We start from the raw sequence: 20,337 nt of genomic DNA, 5'->3' as shown, positions 1-20,337 counted from the left end.
AGAGTGTGGTGTGTGTGTGTGGCCAGCTCAGCCCACCAGGGGGCGCAGCTCGCTGGCATGTGGTGCTGGGGGATCGAACCGCGGTCCCTGTGCTTTGCTAGGCTTGTTCCAAGTAGGTGCTTTAGACCACTGAGCCATCTCTCCAGCCCCTCTATATTGCTTTATTAAGGGACCTTACCACCCTCAGATTTTGGTACCCTCAGTGTCCTGGACTCAACAGCCTGGTAATACTGAGGCTGAACCACTCTGGCATTGCCAACACACAACGGAAAAAACAGCAGCCAGACAGAAGCCAGTTTCTAGAGTTACCTGAACCTAGTCAGTAACTCACGCCTCACCCTATGCCTGCTACATGTGTGTCTTAGGGCAAGTCATCCAAGACTGCTGGGCCTGTTTGCTCTCTTGGGAACAACACTACCACCGGCCTCCTTGTTCAAGCAGAACATGTAGCTCAGGGCCTGTCTATAAGATTGATGGGGAAGTTTTCAGCAAGGCTGGTGTGAAGCAGGTCTGGTAGAATGGCTCCATATTCAGGCTGCCTCAGGACAGCAAGAAGTTTCAGCACTGCCTGGGAGAGGTCTCACACGTAGTGTAGCTATCCCAAGTGGAAAAGAAGGCAAGCTGCTCAGGGAAGGCACCTAGCAACCCAGCCTCACTAGCTACAGTGAGAGCAAGAGAAAAACTGGGTCACTGAGAGAAGGCATCAAGTTTGATGTGCTACTCCACTTGTTTGAAAATTTCACTACACAGGTACTAAAGACGCTAAAGGCACAGAGACAGTTACCTAGTTTCTATTACAAAAATATCTGCAAGGGGCCGGGGAGATGGCTCAGTAGGATAAGCGCTTGACTGGTAAACGCAAGGATCTGAGTTCAATCCCCAGTTCCGCAAAAAAAAAAAAAATCTGCAATAAAAACCCCAACTCATCAGCACTGATTTTAGAATGTAGAGTACCCCAAACTCTCAAAGGCCAGCTGCCTTTCTCTTCTAATGGGAGCTGCCTCAGTGTTTTTCAGTTAAGAGTGTCCATGCTGAGGGAGCTGGTGCAAAGGGGAGGCTCTTCCTCCAGGCACACAGAATGATCACTCTAGTTCCTTTAGTAACATGGCAAACACCATCCTCTACTCCCACACACAAGAGCAGTACCCTCCATTTATTAGTAAAAACAATGGCTTCTCAAGTTCCCGCCTCAAGATTCATACCTCCTTTATCTCATCTGGGGGAAGTTGTTCTACATTCTGAAGCTTGTTGACACTGCGTCGGTGACTGTCATAATAGCTGAAGAAATCACTGGCACTCTGTTTCAGCAGGTAGACAATAATGCCCAAGCCAGGCAGGTGCCAGTATGGAACCACTGGAACTTGAGTATCTGATATGAGGAGGCAAAACAATGTTCTGCTTACAAGAATTTTATATGAATATTAAATGATCTCCTTAATAGAATGGATACCCCAGAATGGAAGCACACATAAACCATTATTAAATGCAACTTAAGACAATGTTTAAACTATCATTGATAGTTCAAGGAACAAGTGGCCATGAGCTAGTGGAATCAGGTCCATATGTAAGGCTAGAGACCTTGCAAGGAAGCTGAGCTGGCAAACATCAGCAGAGCTTTTCTCTTACTAGGTGAGGCCCCTCTATGAGAGTTATACACCTTTACTTGCCCCGCACATATATACACATCACAAATTGTATTTGTAATCTGGGGGTTTCTGACCCTAGGTGAGCAATTCCCTTCCTCAATCAATGGCTCCAGTTATGTGGGTTTACTCTTTGGCTGCATCTTTCTGGGCCCTGAACTGATTTTTTTGCTCAAAGACATATGAACGTAATGGAAATATTTCAAAAATATAATTGGATTTAAATTTTAACAAATCTTAGGGCTAGCCAGATAACTCAGCAGATTAAAGTGCCTGCTTAGGCAGACACAAGAACAAGGGTTCGATCCCTGGCACGTGGTGCCAGCCCTGTGCCCGGAGCACACTGAGATGGTGATTGAGACTGGGAGTGGTGGCATGCGTCTATAATCCCAGTGCTTCGAAGGCAGAAAAACAGGAGAATCACTACAAGTCCGATCTATATAGTGAGACCCTGTAGACCCTGTACTGAATAAAATTAAATAAATAAATAAAATAAATTTTAACAAATCTTTTACCACAACTCCATTAGGGCAGCAATACACAATGACTCACATTTTACCTGGCTACCTTGCAGTCATACAAAGGAACAGTGGGATATCAATAAAGTCAAAATTCAGAAGAATTAAGGAACAGTAACAATACCATCCTGCAGAAATTTCTGTACTGTAGGTAACTGATTCTAATGATTATCAGATTTCTTGAAATTACCTTGGTAATGTTAAGTTCAATTTGGAGATAACTGTTTAATGGCCTTGCTTCCTACGTTACCAATTCCTTTAACTCTGTTCTAAAGTTAGCTCTCGTAAACCTTATGAGAGACATACTGTCTGTGGGAGAGAGCTCCTGTCAGGATCTGTTAAATCAACTGGATTTCCTAGGTTTTCTTTTCCAGTCTTCAGTGAGGATGGGACAGCCTTCAAAATGGAGATCCTCTACTTTGAACTGCTCCTAATGAAGGTCTCCACAAAGAGCATGGTCTAACGCTGACAGGTCCCCCAAGCATTCAGGAGTTCTTACCACTAATTTGCCAAGTCTAGAAAATATTAGAGCATTTCAAAGCTAAGAGACAGCATACGATGATTCATGAGAAACTGAAACACATAATCATGAATACAGGATACCATGGGGTTAAGAAGCTGAAGTGCTCCTGGAAAGGGTCTTTGGATCACCGGTAAGAATAAATGTACTGTGTAATAACAATCACAATAGTAATAATCAAAATAACAGCTAGCATTAGGTATGCTAACTGGCAGGCCCTGTTCTAAATCACTTTGCATACATTAGTACATTTCTTACAGTAAGTCATTGAAGAAAAGTCTCCATCTTACAGATAAGGAAATTGAGGTACAAAGAGGACTGCTTTCCTGAAGTCGTACCAATCATTACTAGAAGAAATGGATTTCAAATCAAGGTTATCTGTCATCAACCTGTGTTCTTCACTACTAGGTTAAACTACCTCTGTATTCTCAAACCTAGCACATAACCTACCTGCTCAGGTATCTAGAATTGGCAGAACAAAGTGTGGCTGCTAGTGTAAAAAAGTCTAAGGAAAAATGATGACTAATTTATGAAGCTTCAGAAAGTTTATCTTTTTAAGTATTAAACACAAACAATCTAAAGTGCAAGACTGTCTCAAAAGAGGCAACCGAATGCAAATGTCAACATCAGTAATACCTTATTACCATATGATAAATGGCTCTGAAGAACCAATGACAAAACTATGTTTTTGCTGGAGGATTTGATACTCAGGTTGAACTTGCTGTAAAGCATTAGTTTCATTTAAGGGCCCCTCAAGTAGCAGAAGACAGACGCTAGAGGGACAAGGCAGAACTACTATCCGCAATCAGAATAGTAGGCACCTGGGCCAGCACTCGGAAGAAATGATCAAAGGCAAAAGCCAAGAATGGGAGAGAAATTTTTTAAAAAATCAGGTCCCCCAAATTCAAAGACCCAATCCAAAAATGTGCATCTGAGATGAATATGTAGTTCTCAGAGGAAGAAATACAAATGGCAAGTAAATATATGAAAACAATGTTCAACATCATTGATCATTCAAGAAATGCAAATTAAAACAACACTGAGATTCCATCTGGCCCCAGAAAGAAAGGCTGACATCAAGAAGTCAGCCAATAACAAATGCTGGAGGGGCTATGGAGAAACAGGAACCCTTCTGCACTGTTGCTGGGAGTGCAGACTGGAACAACCACTATGGAATTCAGTGTGGAGATTCCTTCAAAAGCTAGGATTGGAGATCCCATTCAAGCCAGGTATTCCCTTCCTGGGTATTTTTTTAGAACTGAAAACTCTAAACCACAGTGATATATGTGCACCCATGTTTATTACAGCTAAATCCTGGAAACGACCCAGATGACCATTAACTGAAGAATGGATGAGAAAGATGTGGCATTTTTACACAATGGAGCATTATTCAGCTACAAAACAGGATAAATTTGAGTTTTTTGTAGGTAAACAGATGCAACTAGAGAACATACTTTTAAGTGAAACAAATCAGACCTGCATGTGCAAACATGGTATTATCTCCATAGTGTGAGAACCTGAGAGAGAAAAATGGAACCTGAAGGGTACAATAGATACTGGTAAAAGGGAATGAACTTATGCAAAAGGAAAGAGTTATTGAATTGACGAGAAGGACAGGAGAGGGAGTGGGGTAAAGAGATAGATCTATGTATGTAAGCAGGATGGTTTGGACAACTGTACTGTGCATTTTTGCTGGTCTATGGAAAGGAGCAGTTAATGCTTTGTTTCATCTCCTTTCAATTGTACTTTCTCTTCATGATCTCTTTTTTTTTTTTTCTTCTTTTTGGCAGAACTGGGGATTGAACTCAGATCCTTGTGCTTGCCAGGGAAGTACTTATTCCACTGAGCCATCTCCCCAGCCCCTCTTCATGATTTCTTATAATTTCTTTTTTTCTTTCTTCTTCCAAGTTTACATGCATATATCTGATAATATGAGTAAGTGATAGGAAAACAACATCGTATTACAACAAATACTGTGAAATTCATGTTACTGTTAAGTGAAAATCTGTATCAGTTGTATTTTTTCTGTTTTAATTCTAATTTGTATTCTCTTAAAAAAAAAAAGAATGGGAAAGAAAATTATTTCTAGATTTTGATTGTTGTAGTAGTAACAGAGCTGTTTATTACCAAAATTATTAAAACTGTATACCTAAGATGGATACATTTTGTTGTATGCAACTAATACCTCAATTTTAAAAAGAATGTAACTGTATTAGTTTTTTGGTGTTTTTTCAGGTGAGGTTTATATTTTGGTTTTGGTGTCAGAGGATCGAACTTGGCAAATGTTCTGAGCTAAATCCCCAGCCCCACTTTGTAAGAGTTAGGAGTTCTTCATACAATGTGTATAAAAGGTCATAAGTTCTAAAATAAAATCTTGAGGAACCTACTAAAGGCTTCCACCAGCTCATTTTACTACCACTACACCAATAAGGGCCCGGTCCACAGGAGAACAGTTCCTACTAATCCACAGTCCTGCCCATATTCCAAATCTTCTCTACCACATGAGGAAATCACAGGCTATGTCAACCAACCTACTTAGTATCTAAATCTTACTTTGCTCTGTTATAGAAATTTGGAGCCATAATACAAAACTCAATTTAGACACTGAATTAACACACAAAACTTTCTCTGTATTTTTCTATTTTTCACCCAGCTTATTTTCCAACCTTGGTTATTTTCTTTAGAAGCTGAAGTACTATTTAAAACTATGTTCTCCCACATGGCTCTTTCAGATTCAGAAAATCCTGAATTTCTCTATTCTTTTCAGCTCTCCAGGCTCATGAAGGCAGACTACAGTACCACCCACAATTTCTTTAAAAAGTAATTTAAATTCTCCCCATTAATGACTCATATGACGATAAAGGCTGCACTGCGCTGGAGCCAGGACAGAGCTGTGTCGGAATCGCAGCAACTTCATTCCTCAGACACAGAAATGACGTGGGCTCATGGGCTCACCTGGGCGCGGTCCCTCTCTGTTGCTGCTTTCTGAGAGGCTGGGGGTGAAGAGACACACAATGTGCTGGAGGGTGGGGGAGCTCTGGAGGATGAGGGACTGGCAGTACTCCATGACGTTGGCACAGATCTACAACAAAAGAGCAATAGCAAAAATAGTAGTGCTGTAATGACTAGATGTCACTGAAATCTAAATCTGAAGGAGAGCAAGAATATAAATCAATTTATAAAATTATATACATCTTTGAGGGGGGCAATACTGAGGACTGAACTCAAGGTCTTTATATTGAATTCCATCCCTAGTCCCTTTTTTATTTTTTTTGAGACAGGATCTCATTAAGTTGCCCAGGCTGGGCTCAAACTTGTGACCTTCCCTGCCTCAGTCTTCCAGAGTGCTGGAATTATAGACATGCACCACCAAATGACATCTATTATTATTTTGACATCTTCACTTTTATCACACTTCTCTCAAAGCACAGAAACCTTACAGCATAGTTTCCTAAGCCTCCCCCTCCTACCTGCTGCATGGCCAGCTCAATCTCATCTTTCTTGCTCACTTGGTCTCCATCCAGGTTATCATCTTGGAATTTAAACTGACGTAGTCTGTCAGAACCACCAAAGCGACTTAGCAGTCCCAAGCACTGACGCTAAAAAACAAAAAGATACTTTGTTCCTCTCCAGTTAAATGTTTAAATTACGGACATATTTGTTGAGGGACACAGAAAAATGAAACAGCAGGAAACGGTACCCTTGAAAGTACCTGGTGCCTTACTTCCCACTGAGCCAAAGAAAGGCAGTACTTACTAGAAGATTACCAGTTTGTTCAGCAGTTAATCCCTAACAGAGTCTGAATGTTTGGCAAAGAACTTTTATGTGTCAGATCAAAAAAAGGCATTACTTAATCATTCTTGGGAGAAAATCATTAAATAATACACAAGTCAATATATAATGAAAAGCAAGGGGGGGAAAAAAAGATGGCAACAAACCCTGATAATTTGTCTACTAAGGCACACATTTAAAGAACATAAGAAAAGGACATGAGGTACAGCATCTCAGGACAAATCCTGAGGGGATTTCACTGACCTTATCAGACCCAAAAGCGACAACTCTTGTTGCATAGGTCCTGCTGGATGGTTTACCTTGGTCTTAACCATCCAGCAGAAAAGTATAAAAACGAAATATAAGAAGTGAAGCCATGCTGTTATGTTGAGCGGTAGGGGACTCAGGTCTACAATTTCTGACATTGCCAATGAAGCAGAAGACTCAATGCTATTATAGCCTACTGGACTCTTTTACAATATTTTGCTGAGTTTACACACCTATAATATTTAAATAACGGAACTAAACAAAAAAAGGAGATAAAGATGAATGTCCATTTTGTATCTGTGTATTCAAAATGGTTAGGATAGATATATAGTTACATTCTCTTAATGAATAGAAAGATTTGCTCTAATAGTGTTTGTAAATAGGATATCATGTCCACATCTTATATAGCAATTAACCACTAGGAAGAATGTATGCAACGTGTTAATTATTGAAATTGTCCTACCAATTTGGTTTGAAACTGTCCTATTGCTATTTGTTTCTCAATAAAATTATAGGGGGAAAAAAAAAGGACAGAACAGAACTGTTTCTCTTGTGGATGTTTTCAAGGACTTTCAGAAGGGGGTAGGAACATATAGCTTGCTATGGCAGATCAAATCCCACTGTTCTCAGCTTGAAAATGTTGAGACTACAATTGTTCCTATAGTTCTCATAGGAAAAGGCCAAGCTTTTCAAGAGACAGCACATCGATTTGGATTCAGAGTGTGGGTTCCAATAGCAGGTATAATGTTTGCTATGTGATAAGGGAAAATCACGTCATTTCTTCAACTCTCTATGTTCACATTTTTATAGTGGCAATAATTTCTAGCTTGTAAGAATGTTAAGATTGCCTAAGACATTATTTTATATTTAATGTGCTTAGCACAACACTCTACACTTAGAATATAGTAAAAACAGGTTCTGTAAAATTGATAACATCACATACAGTCCACCAAAAAAAAAGAGGACAGATTAAGAAATGAACTTGTACACATATTTTAACACTAAATTTAGTGAGACAGCATGAGATTAACACAACTCAGTTTTGGCCTCTATAATTACAAGACGTGCTCAGAGTGGTGACCTTTAGCATCAAGACATTGATTAGGATGGTGCACTGAGTATGTGGAGTTTTTGGCAGACTACAAATACAAATATGTACAGTACATACAAACACAACGTCCTATTATTTGAACTGGTGTTTAGTTTCACTGGGATACTGGGAAAATTATTGAGAGTATAACACAATCTTATTTTGCTAAAATGGTCCTATTTAAAAAACTTAACAAATATGTGTTTATTCTTCTTACAGATAAAAACAGATGTGCTCAAACACTCCAAGAGATTACTTTATGATCTACCAAAAAGATCCTTTTCTTCCTGCTGCTGAAAAACCTAGAAAACTCAAAAACAAAAATAAAACAGTATTTGGGTCGTGTTGGCAAAACTGCAACTCTTTCTGAGCTGGGCACAGTGGCCCACACCTAGCACTCTGGGAGGCTGACGCAGGGGTACTGTAAATCCAAGCGCAGCCTGGGAAGCTTAACCAGGTATCAGAACCTGTCTCAAATAAGAAATAGAAACTGGGGACATAACTCAGTGTGAAGGCCTGAGGTTTAATCCCCACACAGTAAAGAAAGAAAAAACGTGAAACCCTTTCTGGAAAGACATTTGATAGACATTCGATTCCAAAATGTACTCTCCTTAGCACCAAGCCAGGGGCTTTACATTTGCTATGCAGGTACTCTCCCATCAAGCTCCATCTCAGCCCTAGCATTTTTCTTTTGCAAAGTGGAAAAATAGAAAAAAGGATCAGTATTAGATGCGCATAGTGGTGCATGCCTGTAATCCCAGCATTTGGGAGGCTAAGGCAGAAGAGCTGTGAGTTTGAGGTTTGCCTGAGCTACATGGTGAGTTCAAAGCCAGCCTGTACTACATCTTTATCTCAAAAAACAAAACAAAAAAAAAGCAAAAAACACCAAACCAAACAAAACCCCAAAGCTCACCAGAATACACATTCAAACATAAAATCAGACCACAGCCAATGACAAATTAAGATTCATGTATCAGACCGAGCAAGGCAGGAGGCTTCCAAAAAGACTCACAAAATATCTGATGAACTGTCTATATCTAGTCCATTTGTACATACTGAGAGCACACACACAGAGGAGAGTTTAAAGATAAATGAAAAACAAATCAGCACATAAAAAAACAGTATTGTTCGTGACTTAATAAAAAAAGATATAATAATGAAGTATTAAATATTAATACAACAAGAATTTTAATCATACTGACTTTCAGGGGATGTCATAGGAAATAGATATATTGTGTGGTGGAAGAAAAGGTGGAACACAATCTAAATTTCCATCTTTAACCAAAAACTAGAAGATGATTCATAAAATCAGAAAAAACCCACACATTATAGTAAAATAAGCATGGGATTTAGAGATGACAATCAGCACAGTCAGAGGGGCTGCCCTATACTGGGAACAGGACAGGGAGGAGGCCAGAGGATTGCTATGCTTTCTAAGACAGTTTAACATTGCTATTTAAAGAAGGGTGAGAGGCCAGGGAGATGGCTCAGTGGAATAAGCGCTTCCCTGGCAAGCGCAAGGGCCTGAGTTCAATCCCCAGTTCAGAAAAAAAAAAAAAAAAAAAAAAGAAGAAGAAGAAGGGTAAGTTACCTGGAATCTTCCAATATGGCCCTGCAGCTCCATTAGAGATCCTTCATTTACATCCACATCAAGTTCACTTAATATACCTATGAAATTTTGATTACTTTGAGTACAGTTTCACATGAAAAAAACTACAATTCTTATATTTTACATTCTTTCTATACATGAACAGACTTGAAAAACCTGTAAATCAAAGTCTTGAGAAATATGCCTTAAAAAATGTAGGTATCTTTCATATAACACCTGCTAGAAACCCTTCATATTGTAATACTAGCTCATATACATTTATACGAATATACATTGATTCTGAAACTCATTTGTAAAAGTCAAGAAAATTCAAACTTTTACTTATACTTATAAAAGTTAAAACTTTCTAAATGCAGCAATTAACTATTTTCTTTTTGGTACCAGGGATCAAACTTAGAACCGTGTGCTTGTCAGACATGCACTTATGCCACTGAGCTATCTCCCCAGCCCCAATTAACTACTTTCTAATTTAAGAGCTTATATAGTACTTATAAAATGAATGAAGTTCATCAGAAAAAGAAAGGAGTTAACTTATACCATCAAACTCAGGAATGATGGTGGGGGAAGAGACTTGCAACACAAACTAAAACTATTAAGAGGGAAGCAAACTGCAAGAACTCATGAATAAAGCCTGAGACTTTGGGACCGAGGGAGGGAGGCAGGGAAGGGAGGAAAGAAGGAAAGAAGGAAAGAAGGAAAGAAGGAAAGAAGGAAAGAAGGAAAGAAGGAAAGGAAGGAAGGAAGGAAGGAAGGAAGAAGGCAGGCAGGCAGGCAGGCAGGCAGGCATTCTGCAGTGAAGTTACATAAATACACAAGAGCTGAATGCGTGCTGTGATTGTAAGACTGGCTGTAAATGCTGTAAACTCTGTTAAAGCAAAAATAATATAAGCAAATCTGAAGGTGAAAGAGGAAATACAAAAGAACCCATCCCTTTACCAGTACATCTGGAAGTTAACTGATTTTGAAATTTATATGTGGTAAGGAAATTACATTAGAAAACTAATGTCTTAATTTTTCATCTTTATTCATAATCATAATGACCTTTCAAGAGCTGATAACTGTACTTCTGCTGTGAAGAAACATTTGCCTAGAATATACTAACTGCTTCCTTCCATTTCTCTTCACTACGATATTAATCTGTTAAATTCATGTGAAAGTAAATGTTTTCTACAACAGCATGTAAAAAGTACAGGTAGTCCTTTTCTTGTAAGTCAACACTGTGTCCATTTCTCTCTCCTTTTCTCTCATTTGCTAATTTCTTTAAAATGCAATTTTCATTGTTAATTATACCTTGAACTTTTTCAATTTTTTATATAAAAAGGTGTCATTTTTATAAACACAAACATGTAAATGCAGCTGATTGGTAGAAGTCTCCATTTCACAGGTCCTATATTACATGAACTGATCCTACTTTGCTGTCAGTCTGTAAAGAATTCTTGAAAGTCCATTCAACACATTCAACTCACCAGGAAGTGCTGCCTTGCTTATAATTCCGGTCAGCAGAGCCAGTTCCTGCAAGGAACCAGCACTCATGTCCTGGCAGCGCAGAATGGCTTGGATGGTGTCAGAGTGCGCAATGAGAAACTGCAACACCTGAGCCGTGGCGCCGGCGGGCACAGAGGAAGGCGGAAGAGTAGACAATTACATGACAAATGTGTAATTCACCTTCACAGTGCTACTACAAATAACTCAACGTGATGAGGACAGTGAGTAGAAGCAACTGCTTTCTATGCTTCCATACCTTATTTCTTCAAGAAGCAAACAACTAAATTCATAAGGAAGCTACAGCTAAGAACTATTTCAAAGTTTATAAATTAATTCTGTACTGTACCACTGGCTATTACAGAAGACTAGAACTTGAGACTCTCTGTAAAAACTATTACTTGATACCTATCTTATTTCTTTACTTATCATTTAAATGCGAATGAATATAAAACAGCAACCGAATGCAAGCTGCTCTATGAAGTCTGACTGCCATGCCATGACATGCCATGACATGACATTCTCTCAGCATTTTCACTTGAGTGTCTCAACTCTTCCGTGAAGGTAGAGCCTAAGCCAAAGCAAGCCGCAAGTCTAGATCAGAGCGATTTCAGAGAGCCTGGCCTCAGCCCCTGTTGCTGCACTGCAGAGGAGTGGCAGCAGCTCCTCAGCTGCTTCTGCGACATTCCACACAGGACTGATTAGGGAGCCATGTCCCACATTAATGGCCCAATGCTACTGACAACTCCTGGCCTCCATAAAGGAGAAAGCTCCCGTGCAACTATCTGGGCCAGGGCGCAGTGTAACACAGGGCGGCACTTTAGGAACAGCAGTGCACACAACTATCAGCAATCAAAACATTTTCAGATCCAGGTCCTGAGGGTATCACAATAAAATAACATAGTAAGAAATGCAGATTTATGACGATAAACCTAATTCACCAGTGATTCAGTTATATAGTACTGCTGGGCATGGTGGCACATGCCTGTAATCCCAGCACTTGGGAGATGAGGCAGGAGGATCGCTGTGAATTCAAGGCCAGCCTGAAAGACATAGTAAGACCCTGTCCCCACCCCCACTCCCAATTTTATGGTATGAATAAACAGAAATGTATGTCTGAAAATTGCAATAAAAATAAAACTAAGTTTCTGGGGCCAGCGAGACAGCCCAGCAGTCTAAAGTGCTGTCATGCCAGCCTTACCCCCAGGGCAGGCTGAACCAGCCACCCGCCCCCCCGCAAAAAAAAAAAAAAACACAGAAATAAAAAAACTAATTTCTGGCACTTAAAGAAAAAAGTCTTTCTTACAGTGTGTTGACATTTCATAATGAAAAATATTTTTGACAGAAAACTCACTTAAATCATAGACTGAGTATTTTGTTTTGCAGAAATCACGTATAAATGTGGCACTATCTTGTATTTTCTGCAAGGTCTAGCATATCTTTCAGTAAGTGCCTGGTTAAATTGTATCTTAAAGGTCAGGCTATACCTATTATAATATTTTCTTTCCACAGGAGCAAATTTCATCTCTTTGCATCTCACTGTGCCATTCATTAGCTGCAGTGTTCTGTTCACTCAAGAGTACACAGGGCTGCTGGAGGTCACCCCCAGCTCCAAGGCCCCTGCTCCTATGCCGTGCTCTGCCTCAAGAGGAAGGCAGCAACGCGGGCGGCCCCGCATGGGCACAGAGGACTGCACCGCACAGATGCTACATAAACACGAGTCCACCTTACCTGCCCTGCAGCCTGTAAGTGCTGCGCTGTGCTGGACGTGAGGATCACCTGGCACAGCCTGAGGGCAGGGAGGAGAACCTGCCGGTAGCGCTCCACAGGCGAGGGGATGAAGAGCGGGGCGTCTCTCACGCTGCCGAACATGCTGGGTATTTCAATCACATGAGGAGAGATGCATATTCCGAGAATAAGGGCTTGCACTTCACAACTGCTCAGCATGCACACCAAATCACAACCATCTGATCAGGGTGCAACACTGCTGCAGGCAGCAAGGGCTTTGCGGCCGCAGCCACCGTGGTACTTCAGGTGTTTCCCTAAACTTACAGCTGCGTGAAAGGGAGTTAGATGGATTCTGAAAAACCTCGTTAAGGAGACTGAAGGTTAACATTTGAAACTTCTTAAACACATTTAATTTTCTCCAGTTTTCCTACAGCCATACAGACTATGAATAACTTCCAGGCAAAAATGAATCTACATTGTTCCATTACATAAAATGAGATTAAAATAAAGTCAAAGTGAGGTTGTAAAATCACTTAGCATTTTTTATTTTTTATTTATTTTTGTATTTTAGGGAAGGTCTACAGGGTGTTCAGGGTCTCACTACTAGATCGGACTTGTAGTAATCCTGTTTTACAGCCTCCCAAGAGCTGGGATTACAGGTGCACGCCACCACGCCCAGTTTCATTTAGCTTTTAAAATTAGGTCTCAGGTGGCTTACAGGTTAGTACACTTGTTTAAAGCACCTGCTTGGGCAAGCTTAGTCAGGCGCAGGGGACTGCAGTTTGATCCCCAGCTCCACAGGCCGCACTAGATCCACCCGTAAGCCAGCCTGAGCCAGTCATAAATTATTTATTCATGAAATAAATAATTTTTGAAAGAAAGAAAAGAAAATTAGGTCTCAGCCAGGAGTAGTTGTGCCACTCTATAATCTCAGAACTCTGGAGGCTGAGGCAGGAGAATCACTACAAGGTCAAGGCCAGCCTACACTACATAGCTCACTATGTAGGGGGTCAAAAAAAAAAACACCACAAAACACAAAAAACAAAAACAGCAGCCAAACAAGAAAAGACTCCACTATTAATAAACTATTTTTATTCTAATTGTTTAAATTTTTAGACAAAAGAAAATACATTATTTGCCTTTGAGAGACAATGGAAAAAATATAGAAATAAAAGGAAATAAATGAGAAGCTCTTCACAGAGAAGTGACAATTATATGCCAAGAACTGAGGATATTCAAGTCTTTTTATAAAAGGCAAAAATAGGGACTGGGGAGATGGCTCGGTGGAATAAGCACTTCCCTGGCAAATGCAAGAGCCTGAGTTCAATCCCTGGTTCCAAAAAAAAAGTAAATAAATAAAAATAAATAAATAAAAGGCAAAAATAGAAACTCTATATTTGAAACTATATTTATTTTTTGGGGGGAGGGTCGATAGGGTCTTACTTGGTAGCTCAGGTTGGCCTCAAACTCACAGCAACCCTCTTGCCTCAGCCTTCCAAGTGTGAAGATCACAGGCAAATGCCACTATGCCTGCTATTTAAAACTTTAGAAAACAATGCCAACACCCCACCTCACCCAGAGGTAACATAGTTTCACACATAAGCCTAAAAAGTCAAATATTCAATTTGGCAATGAATCTTTCAAAATTAATTACTATGCCCCAACTTAAATAATATTTACTGATAGAAAAATAAGCTAAGTTCTTAAAAATGCTGCAGTTAGAAAAATATGCTATGTTCTTAAAAATGCTGCAGTTATAGCTGAGTCTGGTGGCGCACACCGGTAGTTCCAGACTCAAGAGGCTGAGGCAGGCGAATTACCAAGGCTCATGTCATGGCCAGCCTGAGCTACACAGTCAAGGCCAGACAGAACTGCATTGCAAGACTGTCTGAAACAAACTAAAAAATCTACGGTGAAAGAATTTCAACTGATGCATGAATCCCCCAAAGTAAAATTCATTACTCCATAAGCCTAATATGCACTAATAAAATTTCACACTGAATATTACACATTCAAATGGAAAAGAATGGCAAGCTTTCAATTCGAAAATAATTTTATTTGAAGCTTTTCCGTTAGTAAACAGTAGCTATAACATTAAAATAAGGTGGGAAAAGCTCTGAAAAATACCACTCAAATGACTAGGAGGAGGACACTCATAAATTCACTACACTATTTCAAAGGGCACTGTAACTGAAAACAAGTAGTTCTACTGAACAAAACGTGGAGGTTTGAAAGGCACACATTTACTAACAGATCTCTTGTTACTACTTTTAGTGGAAGGCATTAGGGGCCTATGACTGCTACCCCAAAAGATGGAAAAGTACTGTTTAAAGCAAACAGAATTATAAATCAATGGCAAAATTATTATTATTACTATTTACATTTTTTCTTTTCAACATTGGAGATTAAAGCTGTAGTTTAACACATGGGAAGAGACCTGCTCCCCCACTGAGCATCTCCAGCCCTAGGATTTCTTTTCTCCTTAAGAACCCTTTCCTGCGAGCTTCCCAGGCCAGGAAGTGTGGCCACTTACCCATGGGGGTCCACTTCTGGGCGCATGTCATAGACTTGGCACTGCGCCAACCTCACAATCACCCCAGACCTCAGCAGCTCCAAAGCACCCTGCTGTATCTTAGCCACTCTCGTGAGAAACGCCTAGGAAGTCACAGAAGAAAATGAACAGTGTTGAAATCACAGCCAAGGGCCCTCTACAAACCTGAGACACTTTCACGGAGTATTTCTTTTTCTTTTTCTTCTTTTTCTGAGACAGGGTCTCACTAAGTCATTCAGGCTGGCCTTGAGCTCACCATGTAGCCCAGAGTAGCCCTGAACTCACAGTGATCCTCCTGCCTCAACCTCCAAGTGCACAGGTTGGTTCCACATTTCTTATCTTTAATCACTACTGAAGACAGATTCTGAGCCAGCTACAGGGACATTATCTTCTTTCTCATTGGATTTTTATGAGGACTAAGCAGCACAGTGTATCTACAGGGCCTGCACACAATGCTTTGCAGGACTTAAAAATTCAATTAAACTCTAGTTTCTGTCATCATCACATAATCTCACCAAGCAGATAAATTTATCTTGCTGAGAGCTTTCTCTCTATTACTTAGTAGATACCTGGCAAGTAATAGGCATTTAATGAATTCTTATTCAATAAATAAATGAAGGAAAAAATTAATAATCTATGTCTTCACTGTTTCCAATACTGTAACATTTATGGTAAGTTTAACCAGAAGGAAACAAAAATTAAAATATTTGGAGTCTAGGGAATGAGAAGTAGATTCTTTATTAAAAATCCTGTGCTTAAAGGCGAACTTGCACAAAATGGGAAAAGAAGGAAGGGAAGTTTTTTAAAAAGTGAGAAAAGGAAAAAAAAAAAAAAAAAAAGGAAACAAATCTTTCATAAATGGGAAAGTAGAGGAGACACTGAAGGGAGGGTAAGCGAATGGGAAAAAAAAGTAGGGCCAGCACATTGAAGTTCTAACACATCCAGAACATTCTGGAATTCGCTGCTCTCCCTCCAGAACACTGGGGGTCACACTGCCATCTCAGTGGCCTTACTAAGTATACAGCAAGCCTTTATCCATCAGCCTTCCTGGAATTTCAACTCATTTTTTTTTTTGCCTATTTTAGAAAACACATTAATTGTAGACCCCCAAATTTTAAAATTTTTAAAAACAGAATACAATTTACACTATAGAAATACAATATACATGGCATCTCACATCAAATGTCCACCAAGCCTTACCATCTTCGACTCATAAGTATAAAGGGCTTTTAAAGGGGGAGGCTGTGGCGTGAGCAAGCTCTGGAGAGTTCGGTCATCTTCCAGCAAGCTGTCCACAAGCACCTTCAAATAGCCACTGTTGGAAAGGTACAGGAGCCACTGCTGCTGCTTATCCACAGACACAATCCGATCAAGGAGTGCCAGGGCCAGCATCTGGGAAGACCGAACGAAGGCTATGCTCAGATGATGACCAAAATCCACAATAGTAACAACTGCTTTTATCTAAAAGTATTTAGAGCTTTTTGCATAGGGAGAAAGCTGCTTGCAGTAAAGTTCCCTTTTTTTTTTTCTTTAATCCGTTTAGTAAATTCTTGCCCTTGCAAGTGCAAGGAAATTTTGCATGACACTCTGAAAGTTTAGTTTTTCTAGAGTTCTGAAGTCTTCGCTGATTATCTTTTTTTTTTTTTTTTTTTTTTTTTTTGAGAAGATGAAAACACCATGCATGCAGAATCTCAATTTATTAACAAAAACTTTCAGAATAGTTAGTTATATTTTGGAAACAAAACCTAACACACCAACACTGAACATATCTTAGTTGAATCTAGACATTACTTGTTAGAGAAGTTTTTAAAATAGTTTTTTCTCCTAATTTTATGGTTTGACATATTCACTACAGAAAACCTCGAAAAGTATATAAATATACAATCAAATAAACAGATGGCAAGCCACCCATTCTGGCCTGTCTCCTTCTATTTTTTTCTAGGCAAAAAAAATACTTCAAAATGTTTTAATAGGGCCAGCAAGATAGCTCAGCAGACTAAGGGCCTGCTTAGGCAAGTGCAGCAAGTGCAGGGGACAGGGTTCAATCCCTGGCACCACACAATGCGCCAGCCCCACCTCTGGGTGTGCTGAGCCAGTGACCAAGGTCAGGCGTGGTGGTGTGCACCTGTGACCCCAGCAATGGGGAGGCTGAAAACAGGCACAAAATACCAAAAAAAAAAAAAAACCCAAACAAACAAAAAACACCAAGTTTTTAACATAATTGAGATTACTATATAATTTATATTTTATCCTATTTCTCAAAATTCTGTTTTCGATAGTCTTCCAAGTAACATGACTCAAATGTATGTCTGTTTTTGTTTTGTTTTGTTTTTGCAGAACTAGGGATTGAACTCAGGCCCTTGTACTTGCCAGGTAAGCGCTTATTCTACTGAGCTATCTCCCTGGCCCTTGGTATGGGTTTTTTTTTTTTTTCATACCAGGAATCAAACTTAGGACCTTGCACTTGCCAGGCAGGTGCGGTACCTACTGCTGGGCTATCTCGCTGGCATCTATACTTTTCCAATATGAGGAAATTATCTTCTCATTACATTAGCAGCAGCGTGTCTCAGTATTTTAAGGAAGTACATAATCAATGCAAATTCTTTTCCACAAAGCATTCAGGCAGAGAAAGATATGTTTAGTGTAAGGGCAATTTACTTGGAATTGTCTTAACCCAAGATCTTTGTTAACCAGCATCTTTGTTGCTTTTACCAGTGCCGTTACACAAGCCAACCTCAAAATTAACAAAAAGATTAATTATAAGAGGAAATTCTGATTGAAGATTCTAAACTGATTTAAATAATCTGAATAAACAAACCAGAAGTGTCATATTATAGCAAATTCATCATAATATGTTCTCAAAAGGAAGTAATTCTCAATATGTAACATTCACTGTAGAAGTTAGTTTTTATTTCACAAAGTCAAATTACTACTGGTTATGGTGGTGCACATCTGCAATCCCAGCACTCAGGAAGCTGAGGCAGGAGGATTGCTGTGATTGTAAGACCAGCCAAAGTGAGTTCAAGGTACGCCTAAATTGCATAGTGAGATCCTGTCTCAAATAGATAAAAATCAAAAATTAGTTAAATCACAATCCATATCTGGACTTATCCAACTATGTCATATAGCTCAAAAAAGAAAAAAAAAAGTCAAATTACTTAATAATCTACTAAATAAAAGTTACAGCTGAGCTAACATATACATACACTCCCAGTACTCTAAAGAGGCCAGGGCAATAGGATTGCAAGTTTGAGTCCCATCCAGGCAACTTAAGGATTCAGACATCCTGTCTCAGAAATAACAGTAAAAAAGGGCTGGGGATATGGCTCATTGTGAAGCCGTGGGTTAAATCTGCAGTGGGGGAGGTGGGGAGAGGTATTGGGGGTAAGAAAAATGAAAATGGCCAGAGTTACGTTACCCTTCCAATCTCATGGCCATCGCAGGCGTCTCGACAGACCACTTCCATGAGGGCGGCCCCGTAACTCTCAATGATGGCGATGTTCTCTCGCTGCAGTTTACTAAACACATCTTCAGGGGCTGTCAGCCTTTCCCACATGGTTTTCTTAGCTAAAAGGATTAAAACAGAAAAAAAACCTTCCATAGAAAGCAGCTCAGCTACTGAGTAATTCTACCTCATACGCAGTAACAAAATCCTTTCAGCACTGCACATCCAGAAAATTGAGTCTGGGCAGGTGAACCTCAGGAATACAATGCACATAGGTCATGTGTGTATACAGAAATACCAGAATCAGGAAAAGAAGTTTTTCTTTTCTGTTCTTTTCTTTCCTTTTATGTAGTAACAGTGATTAAACCAGAGCCTTTGTACTAAGTTACACTCCCTCAAACCGTTTTTTTGTTTGTTTGTTTGTTTTGTTTTTTTGTGTTGGGTTTTTTTTTTAATGAGAAAGGGTCTCCTAAATCACTGAGTTACCAGGTTGGGCCACAAATATCAATCTTGATTTCTTTAAGGGTGTCACTCTTCAGGAAATCAAAATGAATTACGAGTCTTCAAGAAAATCATTCCAAATTTAGAGATGTATTGCTGATCTTCTGAAGCACTCAGAAGATCTGTATCTTGTTTGTATCCCACTTAGTAACCCATCTACTTTTACATTTCATTGGTATCTTTGAAAAATCAGCTAAAAAACATCAGGTACAATGCAGAAAAAAAAGTCTCCATGATGATATCAGTATGTTTATTTGGAAAAGTATTAGTCATGAGAAGTTTACAAGTAAAGCAGTAATCTGCGTTTGTAATTAATCTCATAATTTTCTTCCCAACTACTAAGACTATTTTTGTTTTGTTTGTGACTATGGGACTAAACTCAAAGTGTTTAAATAGAGCCATATCCCCAGCCTATTTTACTTTTGAGACAGGGTCTGTTGCAAAGTCTCTAAACTGACCAGGCTGTGTCTGAACTTGTGATTCTCCAAACTCAGCCTACCAGTGTGCTAGGATTACAGGTATCCACTACCAATCCCAGCTAGCAGAAGTTTTTGAATGAGCATTCTTGAGGACTTCCTTAAAGAGCATGTTGTTGAGTTCCATCTAGTGGTGATTTTGCCAATTTGCTTTAAAATTTTAAAGAGAAAAATGTGAGGCATTGGGGAACCCCAAGGCTTTTATCTTTTTAAAAGAAATGCATGCTTGTTTAAAAAGCCTCTCTGGGCTGGAGAGATGGCTCAGTGGTCTAAAGCACCTACTTGGAATCAAGCTTGGCAAAGCACAGGGACTGCGGTTCGATCCCCCAGCACCACATGCCAGCCAGCCGTGCCCCCTGGTGGGCTGAGCTGGCCACACACACACACACACTAAATAAATGTTAAAAAAAAATAAATAAATAAAAATAAAAAGCCTCTCTGAATTAATCTATTACTTTTCCTGACTTTTAGAATACGTGCCAGGGCCGGGAAGATGGCTCAGTGGAATAAGTGCTTCCCTGCCAAGTGCAAGGGCCTGAGTTCAAGCCCTGGTTCCGCCAAAAAAAAAAAAGAATATGTGCCCACAAGGGCTGGCCAGATCAAAGCACCTGCAAGCAGACACAGGGGCCAGTTTGAATCTCTGGTGTGCTGTGCTGGCCCCACCCCTGGGACACACTGAAAGGGGGACTGAGACTGGGCGTGATGGCATGCACCTGTAATCCCAGCCCTTGGGAGG

The 20,337-nt window shown here is 39.8% G+C and overlaps 1 protein-coding gene across 2 annotated transcripts in view; it reads right to left on the bottom strand.

Moving 5' to 3' along the window:
* Positions 1-20,337, bottom strand: part of Nup205 (nucleoporin 205) — a 75,282-nt gene that overhangs the window by 5,347 nt on the left and 49,598 nt on the right. For both annotated transcript variants that reach the window (XM_004629857.2, XM_023713679.1), the window contains exons 31-39: positions 18,598-18,746; positions 16,380-16,571; positions 15,162-15,283; positions 12,632-12,773; positions 10,885-11,011; positions 9,401-9,477; positions 6,152-6,280; positions 5,637-5,763; positions 1,203-1,369 (exon numbers count right to left, since the gene is read on the bottom strand). In XM_004629857.2, coding sequence (XP_004629914.2) covers positions 1,203-1,369; positions 5,637-5,763; positions 6,152-6,280; positions 9,401-9,477; positions 10,885-11,011; positions 12,632-12,773; positions 15,162-15,283; positions 16,380-16,571; positions 18,598-18,746 — 1,232 coding nt within the window. The remainder of the gene's footprint in view (positions 1-1,202; positions 1,370-5,636; positions 5,764-6,151; positions 6,281-9,400; positions 9,478-10,884; positions 11,012-12,631; positions 12,774-15,161; positions 15,284-16,379; positions 16,572-18,597; positions 18,747-20,337) is intronic.

This window comes from Octodon degus, unplaced genomic scaffold (assembly GCF_000260255.1).
Source record: "Octodon degus isolate 3935 unplaced genomic scaffold, OctDeg1.0 scaffold00032, whole genome shotgun sequence".
In the NCBI taxonomy this organism is placed as follows: Eukaryota; Metazoa; Chordata; class Mammalia; order Rodentia; family Octodontidae; genus Octodon; species Octodon degus.
This window is presented reverse-complemented; position numbering and strand designations above follow the sequence as displayed.